At 46.6% G+C, this 15000-nt stretch overlaps 1 protein-coding gene across 3 annotated transcripts in view; it reads right to left on the reverse strand.

Moving 5' to 3' along the window:
* LOC143288867 (peroxisomal ATPase PEX1-like) overlaps positions 1-15000 on the reverse strand; it is an 80731-nt gene that overhangs the window by 34939 nt on the left and 30792 nt on the right. For 2 of the 3 annotated variants that reach the window (XM_076597521.1, XM_076597518.1), the window contains exons 19-22: positions 13504-13644; positions 7854-8072; positions 7033-7203; positions 4539-4658 (exon numbers count right to left, since the gene is read on the reverse strand). In XM_076597521.1, the coding sequence (XP_076453636.1) occupies positions 4539-4658; positions 7033-7203; positions 7854-8072; positions 13504-13644 (651 nt within the window). The remainder of the gene's footprint in view (positions 1-4538; positions 4659-7032; positions 7204-7853; positions 8073-13503; positions 13645-15000) is intronic. The other variant, XM_076597520.1, reaches the window with a different exon arrangement.

Raw genomic sequence — 15000 nt, forward strand, 5'->3', positions numbered from 1 at the left:
GCCTCGACAGATGACCTAGGGGAGGAGGAGGATCGCCGAAGAACAGTCTGAGAAGGGGGGGAGGTGTTGGAAGAGAATGCCGAGAATGTTTGGTTCCCTCCGGGGGGGGAAAGGGGTGGAAAGGGGTGGAGGGGTGGGGGGAGGGACAGGGAAGAGAAGATGCGGGAGGGAGGAGGAGGAGGAGGAGGAAGACGAGGCAAGTGTGTGTGTGTGGGGTGGGGGGGTGGGGGGGAGGGGTACGGGGTTGTCGGGGGGGCGGAGGGGGGGGGGGGGGTTGTGAGAGACTTTCGCCAGTTTGTATGAACGGTGTTGTGGGTTTACAGGAGAGGGCTTTTGGGTGGGGTTGGGAGAAGGAGGGGGGTGGGGGGGGCGAAGGGAGAATGATGATGAAGCAAGCTCTTGTCTTCTCCCCCCCCCCCCCCCCCCACCCCCCGGCCCCCCACTCCCAGCTGAAAAAAAAAGAAGAAGATATTAAAAAAAAAAAAAAAGTTCTATCCATACCGTTCTCTTTCCCTACTTCCAACCCTTGACCCCCACCTCCACCCCCACCCCCATCCCACCCCACTATTCAATTCTCTTTCACAAACGACGAGTGTCCTCAACGCCACTCGAAAGGCTGTTGCCATTATCGTTACTTAATCAGTGGGAGAATAGGAAAATCTGTTACTGAGAATAATGGGAGTGTAATAGGAGACCTCTCTGAGGCTCTTAAAGGCCTTTGCAACCATCGTTATTTAATCAGTCAAAGAATGGAAACAATCTTGTAATCACCGAGAGGAATATGAAATTGAATAATGGAATCTGGAAAACGTGTTTTGCATTCTCTTTTTTGGCAGATTTTTTTTTTCCCCCTTTCTTTTCTTTTGGTCTGCAAGCCCGTCAACCATGCTGATGATGTTAAAAGTGAATTGAGTTGGGTATGCATCCTGTTATAATGTGTGTGTGTGTGTGTGTGTGTGTGTGTGTTTGTCTGTGTGTCTGTCTGTCTGTCTGTGTGTGTCTGTGTGAGTCTGTGTGTACATGGGAGTGTATGTGTCTGCGTGATCTGTGTGTGTGTGTGTGTGCCTGTAAATGCAAATACAGGTCATGTGCATGTGTGTGGATGTGTGCTTACATATGCATGTATGCATTTCTGTCTCTGTCTCTGTCTCTCTCTCTCATGTTCATAAAGTATGTGTAGACTTTTGACTATGAACTTTTATTTCATGAATGTTGTGAAATATTTCATCAGCTGTTTCTGATTAATCTGTGACGTCTATTTGTTTTGTCATGTTATCGTTTTCCTTATTTTCTTACAATGTGACCCCTTTCAGGAAGGATCGTTGGCCTTCATCTGCATAAAAATAAATTAATATCACTATTGTTCTCTCTCTCTCTCTCTCTCTCTCTTCTCTTTCCTTATGCTAAGACAAACGCACATACTTTTGAGTTATTAAAGACGACCAAGCATTTTTAACCAGTTTCATTTCTGTCTTCAAGAAATAAAAACATTACTTTGAATCTTGCTATGCATATTTACAAGTCATTCAAAAAAAAACAAAAAAAAGGGGACGTAATTTGATGACTAATTTACCAGAACACAGTTTTGCTCGAGTATTCACATAATTGGATTACATGCTTAATGTATCCACAAAGAAAAAAAAACCACAAAGAAACTGTAATAACCCCTTCAAATGGGGCGGGGCCATAGCAAACGGACATGCTGAAAGAACTATCACTATTGCTATCATTATCACTGTCATTATCTCCTAAACGCTGACTCTCCACCCTCCTCACACACAGTCTATAACCTCATTCACCTCATTCGCCCCTCACCACTGACAACTTCCCATCTCCCTTCTGCCTCCTTCCCACCCACCCCACTCCCCTCCCCTCCCCTTCCCTCCAACAGATGATGTCTCACTCCATCCCTGCCCCACCCACCCACCCACCCAGCCATCCACCCACCCCACCCCACCCCACCCACACAACACGACATGATACACAACTACACCCCCTACACCCCCACCCCCACCATCACCACCCCGCTGACTCCCGACATGCTCCGCCAATTAATTCTTTTGTTGCGCAAAGTGCTGCTTGGTTTCCTGAATGTGGAGAAAAGATGGTGCCCCCCTGCAGACACCCCCCCTAGCCCCCCCCCCCCCCAACTCCTCCTCCCGCACCCGACCCCAGCTCCATCGCACACACAGACACAGACACACACACACACACACACACACACACACACGCAACCTCCTTTTTTAGGTTTTTTTAATATTTCTTAATCTACTCCTCTACCATCTTCATTCCTCACATCCCTGCCCTGTACCCTCACCCCCCCCTGCCCCCCGCCCCCACACCCGACCCCCCAACACACACAATGTGTGCAAGTCATGTAATTCTCACGACTAGCTGCGGTGGTGTGGTGGAGTGTGTGTGTGTGTGTGTGAGGGGGGGGGGGGGGGAGGGGGATCTGAATCAGGCGAGCAGGGTGGGCGTTTAGGAATGGAACCGGCAGCCAGCGAGCGTCTGTCAGTCTGTCTGCCTGGCACAAAACTCTTGAGTGACTGTCTGTCTGTCTGTCTGTCTGTCTGTTTTACACAAAAACCCCGGCTCACCCACTCACCGGAGAAAGGGGAAGGGGAAGGGAAGAGAAAGGAAAGGGGACCGAGTGCAGCTGCACACAACAAGACCCAGCAGGACTCGTCACACAATGCACATGGGACAGTTGCTGGCAGCGCAGCCGCGGCGGAGGAGTCCGCGGAGTAAAGAACACTGGGGACGGAGAAAAAGGGTGGGGTGTCGGGGGTGGGTGTGTGGGTGGTGGTGGGATCATTGCTTCTCTATCTCTTTCTTGTGCCACATCTCTTTTTCTTTTTTTTTTTATTGTATTAAACAGCAGGAGTCCATCTCAACTGCCCACCCAGCCCTCACACGGCACCTCCTGTTAAACCTCCTCCTCCTCCTCCTCTTCTGCTAGGAGACTTGCATGGTTTGGTAATGGTGGTGGTGGTGGCAGTGGTGATGGTGTTGGTGTTGGTGGTGGTGGTGGTGGTGATGGTGATAGGGAAGGAGGAGGGGAAGGAGACTTGAAAGAGGGGGGGGGAAGGGGGGATAGGGTTTTTGAAGAGTGTTTCCCTGTTTGATTGTCTTGTCTGAAGGGAGTTAGAGTGGGCACTGAGGTGTGTGTGTGTGTGTGTGTGTGTGTGTGTGTGTGTGTGTGTGTGTGTGTGTGTGTGTGTGTGTGTGTGTGTGTGTGTGTGTGTGTGTGTGTGTGTGTGTGTGTGTCTGTGTCTGTGTGTGTGTCTGTGTGTGTGTCTGTGTGTGTGTGTGTGTCTGTGTCTGTGTGTGTGTGTGTGTGTGAGTCTCTGTGTGTGTGTCTGTGTGTGTCTGTGTGTGTGTGTCTGTGTGTGTGTGTGTGTGTGTCTCTCTGTGTGTCTGTGTGTGTGTGTGTGTCTGTGTGTGTGTGTGTGGATGTGTGTGTCTGTGTAGTGAGGGGAAAGGGAGGCAGGGAGAGGAGGAGGGTGCTGGGGTGGGGGAGGAGGAAGGGAGAGAGGCTTTAGAGGGGTAACGGGTGAGAGGGAGGGAAGAGGGCATGTCTACTGCTGACTTGGCTCAAGAACTCCTGTGGTGGTTAGTGAGGCTGTGAATTCACGACAGACATGTTCCCTGGTGTGCACCGTCAGCATGACATATGAAGGTGTATCTCACTATCCTTTAAAATGATTTTTTTTTTTAAACATCTTTTAAACATGATTTTAAATGCTGCTTAGGTCTACAGGGGGTTCATGAAAGGTCTTTTTCATTATCAGCTCGAGTGTTGTATTCAGATGTACGATGAGCTCAGAGTGGGTTGTTTTTTTGTTTGTTTTTTTGGGTTTTTTTGTTGTTAAACATGTTCTGTTCTATGACTGCGAGCAAATGCTACATGGTGTTGTTGATAATTTTGGTTTGTTCCAGATTTTTTGGGAGGCTGTATGTATAGTGCTGTCAGATAGATTCTTGGGGAGGCTAGTCTGCGTACCACTGCACTCAGCAACAGCACAGGGTCTCCTCCGTTGTGTGACCTCCTGGTCACCTAACGTTTGATGAGTTCCCTGGGGAATTGCTGACGCTGGGACTGTGACGGATGAACCGAGGTGTGGCTGTGTATGGGGAGCTCTGAATAGTTTCAGTTTCAGTTTCAGTAGCTCAAGGAGGCGTCACTGCGTTCGGACAAAATAAAATATACGCTACACCACATCTGCCAAGCAGATGCCTGACCAGCATGCAGCGTAACCCAACGCGATTAGTCAGGCCTTGAGAAAAAAATAAAAATAAAAATAAAAATAATAATAATAAAAAAATAAAATAAAATAAATAAATAATTAATTAATTAATTAATTAAAAATAAATAAATAAATGAATAAATAAAAAAATAAAAAATAAAAAAATGAATAAATAAAGGTGAATAAATAATAGATAAGCTTACATAAATAAATAAATAAATAAATACTCTGAATAACCAGTGCAGAAGAAATGCAACTAAAAAAAAAAAAAGTCGGCATAACACTCACCATGTTCAAGAAGCGAGCCTCATCCTCTGGCGTCAAAATGGCGGGGGCGTCGCCCATCTTGGGGAAAAACATCACCGTCTGGGCCTTGGGCTGGCCTGCTGCCCACTGACCGTCGCTTATCTGTGGGCAAACATTAATCCACACACAGTTTGCTTTCATTAAAAATATATATATGTTAATATATATTTATCTCAGTTTCAGTTTCTCAAGGAGGCATCACTGCGTTCGTAAAAATCCATATACGCTACACCACATCCGCTCAGCAGATGCCTGACAGCAGCAGAACCCAACGTGCTTGTCAGGCCTTGAGTGCATGCTTATATATTTGTGTACCTAGGGGGGGGCGGGGGGGGGTGGGGGGGGCAAATCCTCTCCATCTGCCATTTGAACCTTCCCCACAACCAAAGTCAGGTATCCATTCACTCCTGGGTGAAGTGAAGGGAGGGGAAAAAAACAAAACAACCAGAGTGAAGTGCCTTTCCCTGAGGGCACGACATCACCCCAAAATGACAGACCTTCAACCCTGTTCACTGGTGAACACTGCATCAGAAATCCAACACCTAACCCCTTCTGCCACAGCTTACACCATCACTCATCTTGCAGGTAATCCTCAATGGAGATAAAAAAAAAAAAAAAAGATCTTTGTTGAACTATTAACTTTAACAATGAGTGATAAAATGAATAAATACAATTAACCCATCAATACTTTCTTTCTTTTTTTTTTCTTTTTTTTTTTTTTTTTAGTCCTTGTACCATGACTAGTTTTGCAGGTAATTATTATGGAGATTTAAGAAAAAATCTTTACTGACCTATTACCTTTAACAATGAGACAATGAGTGATGAAATAAATACATATAATGGATCCATCAATATTTTTATAAGTTCTTGTAACATAACAAATTTGCAGGTAAGCAGGTAATAGAGAGAGAGAGAGAGAGGAGGGGAAGGGGGGATTATGCATACACACATATGGTTTTTATGGGGGGTTTTTTTTCACCTTTAATAATGGGTGATGGATTGAATACATATAATTATTCCATCAATACTTTTTTTTAATCCTTACACCATAACTAGTCCTGCAGGTAATCAGTTATGCTGACAGCTTATTTTCAAAAAAGATCTTTATTGACCAACTACTTTAATGATAGGTGAAAAAATAAAGTTATTCCATCAATACTATTTTTGTTTTAACCTTACACCATCACTGTTCTTTCAGGTAATCATTAAAGCTTAGGAAAAAAATATTTTCATTAACCTATTACTTTCATAACAGGTAATCTTTAACGCAGTTAAATTTTCAAGTTCTGAGTGCAGACAAGAGACTAAACCTGGTCGATGGGAAACAACTTCAGTACTTGTGCACAAACAATAGTGCTTTCCCCTTACAATCACTCCTATTTTTCTTCTTCTTTTTTTCCCCCTTGATAATTAAATGACAGAATCAAAACTAGTATTGCCACTGCTTGTGTACAGCTGTGATTTTTCACAAACTATCATAGAAAAAAGAAATAAACACAGAAAAATACTGAGGGCTCTCCATAAACAATACAGAACACTTTATCTCCAGTAAGAGAAATTTATGTGTAGTGTATATTCCGTAAACAATGTACAGTCACTCAATATGAACACATAAACGATATAAAATGCTTGAATACAAAGCTGATGTAAATATCACGTACAATAATCACGATTATACAACATATAACAATCATAGTAAGAGAACAGGGATAAATTACCATGACACAGACACACCTCAGCCAACACACAAAGGTAAATAAATTACCTCCCCTGTATCAAAATCCTTCAATCAAATTCCCTGGATCCTGATACCGATCCCTCTAGCTGAAACATAAATGGCTTGGTCCTTGGACCACAGCAAACATTCTCACAAAATTCCAGGCATATACCTGCATTCTTCAGCTGATACCAGACCTCTGGTTAAGCCACTCACAAAAACTTTTTTTCTTTTTTTCTTTTTTTTTAAAGCGGTTAGCATCACACGACCAGGGAGACGCAGGGTCATTCACCATCAGAGGCGTGTTTTTTCAGCCTGTGGCCGGCTCCTACTTCTGAAGCTGTGTGCACTTTAAGACTATGCATAGTCATTTGTTGTTGCCTTTTTGCTTTGGGTGTGGTGTGGTGTGTGTGTGTGTGTGCATGCAAGTGCGTGTGTGTACACATTTGTGTGCCATTTGGGTGGTGCATGTGTGTGTGCATTTGCAGGTGTGCACATACCTGTGTGCGAGTACATGAACATGTTTTGCTGTGTGTTCTGTGGTGTATTTGTTGTGTGGGTGGAGGGTGGGAATGAAGGTATGGTTTAATTATGTGTGGAGAATTAAGCATTTTGAGGCCACACACACACACACACACAACCCCCACCCCCCCACACACACACACTATAGACACCCACTCAACCACTATCTCTCCCTTCCCCACCTCTTCCCCCTCCACACACACACACACACACACACACACACACAGAGCAGCTCACCTCCAGATGGTTGGGAGGGGCACAGCGCAGCGTCTCTGGCGTTTTGCACACCTCCACACACGCCTCCTCCATCACTGCAGGGGCATCTCCGCCGGGACCTGGCACTGGCACTGACACTGGCATGGGTACAGGTACAGGCACTGTCACTGCTGCCATGACTCTCCCGTCCTGCTGTGTACAGTGATTGATATGGACAGTTATGTATGGCACCTTTCCTCGCAGTCAGATGGCAGGCTCTATAAGAACTTTACAAATATAGAGTAATTTGCACAAGAACATTTTTTTTTTTTTATTATTGTTATTGTTATCATCATTATTATTATCTTCTTTTTTTCTACTTATCATTTATACTCATTAAGCGACTATTTTTGGTCAGAGACCAAGCTCAAAGTGCTTTATAAACACAGAATCATTTCTACAACATAACACTATTATTATATTATTATTATCATTATTATCAGTAGTAGTAGTGGTAGTAGTAGTAGTAGTGGTATCAATACTGATACTGATAAAGTGACTATCTTTGGTCAGAAACAAAGCTCTAAATCCTTCACAAACACATAATTTCCAAATTATTGTTGATATTGATAGAGTGACTACCTTCGGTCAGAGACAAAGCTCTAAGCATGCTTTACATGATTAATTGATGTAAAAAAAAGTAATTGTTGCTTATTCAATTTACCATCATGAAAAAAAATTCTTGACATGACTCGACTTGACTTGATGCACACACACACACACACACACACACAAACACAAACATGACATACAGCATCAATACAATGTTTTCTTTTAAAATTAAACCCCCCCGATCAACTCACCTCCACAACAGACTTCTCATCTCCAACGCCTTCCGACAGGATCCTCTTCAGCGGGATGGAGGTGGAGTTGGTCGTGGGGCTGACAGCAGTGGTGGTGGTGGAGGTGGACCTGCGGGGGGCGATGGTGATGGGGGCGCGGGAGCAGTAGTCGGGCGAACCCTTGATGCGCACCAGGCTGGTGCCCAGCACACGCTCCGCGTCCGTGTACTCGTGGATGACCTGCACAAGACGGAGGGGGTTGTGGGGGGGTGGGGGGGGAGGGGGGTGTGGGGGTCATCATTTTGGTTTGGGTTAGTTGTGGTTGTAGTTGTAGCTTTAGTAGTAGTAGTAGTAGTAGTAGTTGATAATTAATGTCAGTGTGTGTGTGTGTGTCTGTAAGGGAGGGACATTTATGTGTGTGTGTGTGTGTGTGTGCGTGTGCGTGTGTGTGGTGTGTGTGTGGGTGTGTGCATGTGAGTGTGTGTTTGTGTTCTATTAAATGCACTTTGTTTTAATCTAAGCCTTATCTACTTCATAGCTTTTATAGTCTTTTTTTCTGTCTTTTTTTTCTCAAGGCCTAAGCGCGTTGGGTTACGCTGCTGGTCAGGCATCTGCTTGGCAGATGTGGTGTAGCGTATATGGTTTTGTCCGAACGCAGTGATGCCTTCTTGAGCTACTGAAACTGAAACTGAAACTATAGTCTTTAGTGTGCTTTTACGTTCTTATGAACACACCGAATGTTTTCCATTGTCTGATAGTGGTTGATAATATGTTTTTTAAGGCATGTTTACAGTCAACTATGATGTAAGGCGCTTTGAGCAGCATTGGTGCTGGGTATCGTGCCATAGAAAAACTATGTATTATTATTATCGTAGTAGTAGTAGTAGTAGTAGTAGTAGCAGTAGTAGGAAGGGGAGGAGAAGGAGGAAAAGGAGGAGGTTTGTTGCTGTTGATAGTGTTCGTGTACTCACAGATGGCCTGTCAGGGGATAACCATTTGGGTTAAGTTAGTAGTAGCAGCAGCAGCAGCAGCAGGAACAGGAGGAGGAGCAGAAGGAGTAGAAATAGTAGCAGAATGAGGACGACGAGGAGCAAGAGGAGAAACAAGACTGCTGTTATTGATAGTATTTTTTGTACCTGGTGATGGCCTGCACAGGGGACAAGGGTCGGGAGGGGGGGGGGGGAGTCATCGTTTGGTTTGGGTTAGTTGTAGCTGTAGCTGTAGTAGTAGTAGGAGGAAGAGGAGGAGGAGGAGGAGGAGGAAGAGGAGGAGGAGGAGGAGGGGAGGAGGATTGTTGTTATTGTTACTGATAGTGTTTGTGTACTTGTGGATGGCCTGTCAAGGAGTCACCATTTGGCTCAGGTCAGTTGTAGTAGTAGGAGGAAGAAGAACAGGAGAAGTAACAGTAGTAGTAGGGAAAGGAGGTAGAGAAGAAATAGTAGTTAGGTAGGAGGAGGAGGTGGCGGAGAAGTAGGAGGAGGAGGAGGAGGAGGAAGATTGGTGTTATTGATGGTGTTTGTGTGCTCATGAATGGCTTGTTGAGGGATCACCATTTGGTTTGGGTTTGTTGCACTTGTAGCTGTAGTAGTAGTAGTAGGGGGAGGAGGATGAGAAGTAGTAGTAGTAGTAGTAGGAGGAGGAGGAGGAGTAAGGATCAGAAGTCGTAGTAGTAGTAGTAGTAGTAGCAGTAGTAGCAGCAGCAGCAGCAGCAGGAACAGGAGGAGGAGCAGAAGGAGTAGAAATAGTAGCAGAATGAGGACGACGAGGAGCAAGAGGAGAAACAAGACTGCTGTTATTGATAGTATTTTTTGTACCTGGTGATGGCCTGCACAGGGGACAAGGGTCAGGAGGGGGGGGGGGTGAGTCATCGTTTGGTTTGGGTTAGTTGTAGCTGTAGCTGTAGTAGTAGTAGGAGGAAGAGGAGGAGGAGGAGGAGGAGGAGGAGGAGAAGAGGAGGAGGATTGTTGTTATTGTTACTGATAGTGTTTGTTGTGTACTTGTGGATAGCCTGCCAAGGAGTCACCATTTGGCTCAGGTCAGTTGTGGTGGTGGTGGTGGTGTGTCCATCGAGATCGATGATGACCATCGTTGTCATCCAGATGGGGGATGGGGGATGGGGGGAGGGTGGTGGTGGGGTGGGGGCAAGGATGCTCATGAATCTATCTGTGAGTGCGCAGATGGCTGAATAGTCCAATCTGCGCACGAAATGTTCGCCGACAGTTGGGGCAGACAAAGACAGGCATATCATTGTCAGGGAGCTTGTTTGCCCGTGACTTTCTGGCCTGCCTCTTCTGAACAGCTGCAGCAGTCCTGTTGGCCTCGCACAACTTGGCGCCTTTGTGCACAGCAGCGCGCCATTTGTTACGGTCCACTGTCAGTTGTAGTAGTAGGAGGAAGAAGAACAGGAGAAGTAACAGTAGTAGTAGGGAAAGGAGGTAGAGAAGAAATAGTAGTTAGGTAGGAGGAGGAGGTGGCGGAGAAGTAGGAGGAGGAGGAGGAGGAGGAAGATTGGTGTTATTGACGGTGTTTGTGTGCTCATGAATGGCTTGTTGAGGGATCACCATTTGGTTTGGGTTTGTTGCACTTGTAGCTGTAGTAGTAGTAGTAGGGGGAGGAGGATGAGAAGTAGTAGTAGTATTAGGAGGAGGAGGAGTAAGGATCAGAAGTCGTAGTAGTAGTAGTAGTAGTAGTAGTAGTAGCAGTAGCAGTAGCAGGAAGAGGAGGAGAAGCAGAAGGAGTAGAAATAGTAGCAGAATGAGGACGACAAGGAGCAAGAGGAGAAACAAGACTGCTGTTATTGATTGTATTTTTTGTACCTGGTGATGGCCTGCACAGGGGACAAGGGTCGGGGGGCCTGGGGGGAGGGGGGGGGGGAGTCATCGTTTGGTTTGGGTTAGTTGTAGCTGTAGCTGTAGTAGTAGTAGGAGGAGGAGGAGGAGGAGGAAGAGAAGGAGGAGAAGTTGTAAGAGGAGGAGGATTGTTGTTATTGTTACTGATAGTGTTTGTGTACTTGTGGATGGCCTGTCAAGGAGTCACCATTTGGTTCAGGTTAGTTGTAGCAGCAGGAGGAGGAGGAAGAGGAGAAGTAGTAGTTAAGTAGGAGGAGGAGGAGGAGGTAGATTGTTGTTACTGATAGTGTTTGTGTAGGCCTGCCATGTAGGGTCACTGTTTGGTTTGGGTTAGTTGTACTTGTAGCTGTAGTTGTAGCTGTAGTTGTAGTAGTACTTATAGTATCAGCAGCAGGAGGAAGAGGAGGAGGAGAAGAAGTAGCAGAAGGAGGAGCAGGAAAAGTAGGAGGGGGAGGAGGAATAGCAGTGGCAGTAGTAGGAAGAGTAGTAGCAGCAGTGGTAGTTGCAGTAGGGAGAGAAGGAGGAATGGTAGTGGTAGTAGTAGGTACAGTAGTAGCAGCAGTGGTAGTTGCAGTAGGGAGAGGAGGAGGAATGGTAGTGGTAGTAGTAGGAACAGGAGTAGCAGCAGTGGTAGTTGCAGTAGGGAGAGGAGGAGGAATAGCAGTGGCAGTAGTAGGAAGAGTAGTAGCAGCAGTGGTAGTTGCAGTAGGGAGAGGAGGAGGAGTAGTAGTGGTATAAGGAGAAGGAGGAGAAGGGCGAGGAGGATTAGTAGTAGCAGTAGGAGGAGAAGAAGGAGAAGGAGGAGAAGGGCGAGGAGGATTAGTAGTAGCAGTAGGAGGAGAAGAAGGAGAAGGATGAGAAGGGCGAGGAGGATTAGTAGTAGCAGTAGGAGGAGAAGAAGGAGAAGGAGGAGAAGGGCGAGGAGGATTAGTAGTAGCAGTAGGAGGAGGAGAAGAAGGAGAAGGAGGAGTAAGGATCAGAAGTCGTAGTAACAGTGGTAGTAGTAGGAGGAGCAGGAGAAGGGTGAGGAGGATTAGTAGTAGCAGTAGGAGGAGAAGAAGGAGAAGGAGGAGAAGGGCGAGGAGGATTAGTAGTAGCAGTAGGAGGAGGAGAAGAAGGGAGAGGAGGATTAGTAGTAGCAGTAGGAGGAGCAGGAGAAGGGAGAGGAGGATTAGTAGTAGCAGTAGGAGGAGCAGGAGAAGGGAGAGGAGGATTAGTAGTAGCAGTAGGAGGAGCAGGAGAAGGGAGAGGAGGATTAGTAGTAGCAGTAGGAGGAGGAGGAGAAGAAGGGAGAGGAGGATTAGTAGTAGCAGTAGGAGGAGAAGGAGAAGGGAGAGGAGGATTAGTAGTAGCAGTAGGAGGAGGAGAAGAAGGAGAAGGAGGAGTAAGGATCAGAAGTCGTAGTAACAGTGGTAGTAGTAGGAGGAGGAGGAGGAAAGGAAAATTGTTGCAACTGTTATTGATAGTGTTTGTGTACTCATGGATAGCCCACCAAGGGATAACCATTTGATTTGTGCCAGTAGTAGCAGTAGCAGCAGCAGTAGCAGTAGCAGCAGCAGTAGCAGTAGTAGCAGCAGCAGTAGCAGTAGTAGTAGCAGTAGTAGTAGTAGTAATAATAATAATAATAATAATGGATACTTATATAGCACACTATCCAGAAATCTGCTCTAGGTGCTTTACAAAAACGCTTTTGTTAACATAATACATCATATCTATGTTACATACACACACCAAAATGTGACTACACACACACACACACTCACGCTGCATACATACATTTTAACATACATGTGTATCTAACAGCTACCCTAACACATACGCACACATAGGCAGGCACAACTTACATAAACACACAATACACATTCATATATATGCATGTAGTTATGTACACATACATATGTATACACACATAGTCAAGCAAAGCACAGCTAACACAAAGGAAGTGGACCTGCCACAATTGAACTTATTGCTGAGGGAAAAGGTGAGTTTTGAGACGAGATTTAAAAGATGCGAGGGAATCAGAATGACGGAGGTTATCAGGGAGCTTGTTCCACGTCTTTGGCGATTGAAAAGAAAACGAAGTAGTAGTAGTAGTAGTCATCGGAGGAGGAGGAGGATTGTTATTGTTGTTGATTGTGTTAGTCTGTGTACTTGTGGATGGTCTGATAGGGAATTGCCATTAGGTTTCAGCTATTAGGAGAAGAAGGAGGAGGAGAAGGAGGAGAAGGTGGAGGAGAAGGAGGAGGAGAAGAAGGAGAAGGAGGAAGAGAAGGAGGAGGAGGAGAAGGAGGAGGAGAAGGAGGAGGAGAAGGAGGAGAAGGAGTTGGTGGTGGTGGTGATGGTGGTGGTGGTGGTGGTGGTAGTGGTAGTGTTGGATCTGTTCCTAGAAGTATTCATTCAATGCTGAACGTGAGTTTCTCACAACGGGTATGTGTGTAGGTTCCATTATCAATAACTAGTAGGGTGTCTTTTAGTCTCTCACAATGGACACACACACACACACACACACACACACACACACACACACACACACACACACAAACACACACACACACAGAATCACACACACACACTTCACATTCCCCCCCCCCCCCCCCCACACGCACCATACGCCCCCCCCCCCCAACACACACACCCTTCACATTACCCCCCCGATCCCCCCTTCCACCGCTATCTCCCCCATACACACACCCGCCCCCCACCCACCCCACACACACACCCCACTCCCTCCTCCCCCCCCCCCCAACACACACACACATTCACACAAACACACATCTCACGGACACACAAGGATACCACTGCGGCTGCATGCCCTTCATTACCTGCAGCTGTGCATCGTAGAGCAGAGCCTTGAAGTCGGCTCCAGTGAAGTGCTCACACATGTCAGCAATGTCATCCAGGCTCACGTCCTCACACAGACACATCCTCAAGGTCAAGGCCTTCAGGATGGAGCGTCTCTCCTCCTGGTGTATGCGCGCGGGCGTGCGCGCGCGCACACACACACACACAGAAACACACAGAAACACACACACACGCACACACATGCACACACACGCACGCACATCCATACACACACGCGCGCGCGCACGCACAAACACACACACACACGCATGCACACACACCCACACACACATACACACACACATATGCACACACACACACACACACACACACACACACACACACACACACACACACACACATTTCAATCATAATTACATGACTATTCTACTAATTATAATGATTAACACAGTGACTATCTTTTGTCAGAGACCAAAGTGATGGTGTGTCCATCGAGATCGATGATGACCATCGTTGTCATCCAGATGGGGGATGGGGGGAGGGTGGTGGTGGGGTGGGGGGAAGGATGCTCATGAATCTATCTGTGAGTGCGCAGATGGCTGAATAGTCCAATCTGCGCACGAAATGTTCCCAGACAGTTGGGGCAGACAAAGACAGGCATATCATTGTCAGGGAGCTTGTTTGCCCGTGACTTTCTGGCCTGCCTCTTCTCAACAGCTGCAGCAGTCCTGTTGGCCTCGCACAACCTGGTGCCTTTGTGCACAGCAGCGCGCCATTTGTCACGGTCCACTGCAGATTCCTCCCAGGAGTCAGGGTTGATATCAAACACTTTCAGAGAGACTTTCAGAGTATCTCTGAAGCACTTCTTCTGACGTCCGTGTGATCTCTTCCCTTGTTACAGCTCGCCATAGAAGAGCCTTTTGGGCAGCCGATGGTGTGGCATGCGCACCACGTGTCCAGCCCAGCGAAGCTGGGACTGCATCAGGATGGTGAAGATGCTGGGAAGGGTGGCTTTTGCGAGCACCTCTGTGTCTGGGGTCTTGTCTTGCCACTTGATGTTCAGTAGCTTCCTGAGGCATGTTGTGTGGAAGTGGTTCAGCTTCTTGGCATGTCGTTGGTACACTGTCCAAGTTTCGCAGGCGTACAGTAGTGTGGGGAGAACTACTGCTCTGTAGACCTTTAGCTTGGTCTCAAGACTAATGCCTCTTCTGTTCCAGACATTTGCATTGAGTCTACCAAAAGTTGCGCTTGCTCTTGCAATCCTGACGTTCACTTCATCGTCGATGGTCGCATTTCGTAACAGTGTGCTGCCAAGGTATGTGAACCGCTCCACCGCACTGAGTCTCTGACCATTGACTGTGATGTTGGGCTCAACGTTGGGTTTCCCTGGGGCTGGCTGATGGAGAACTTCAGTTTTCCTCGTGCTGATGGTAAGGCCGAAGTTCCTGCTGGCAGTGGCAAACTTGTCGACGCTGAGTTGCATGTCAGCTTCAGATCCAGCGTTGAGGGCACAATCA

This window comes from Babylonia areolata, chromosome 13, assembly GCF_041734735.1.
Source record: "Babylonia areolata isolate BAREFJ2019XMU chromosome 13, ASM4173473v1, whole genome shotgun sequence".
NCBI lineage: Eukaryota > Metazoa > Mollusca > Gastropoda > Neogastropoda > Buccinidae > Babylonia > Babylonia areolata.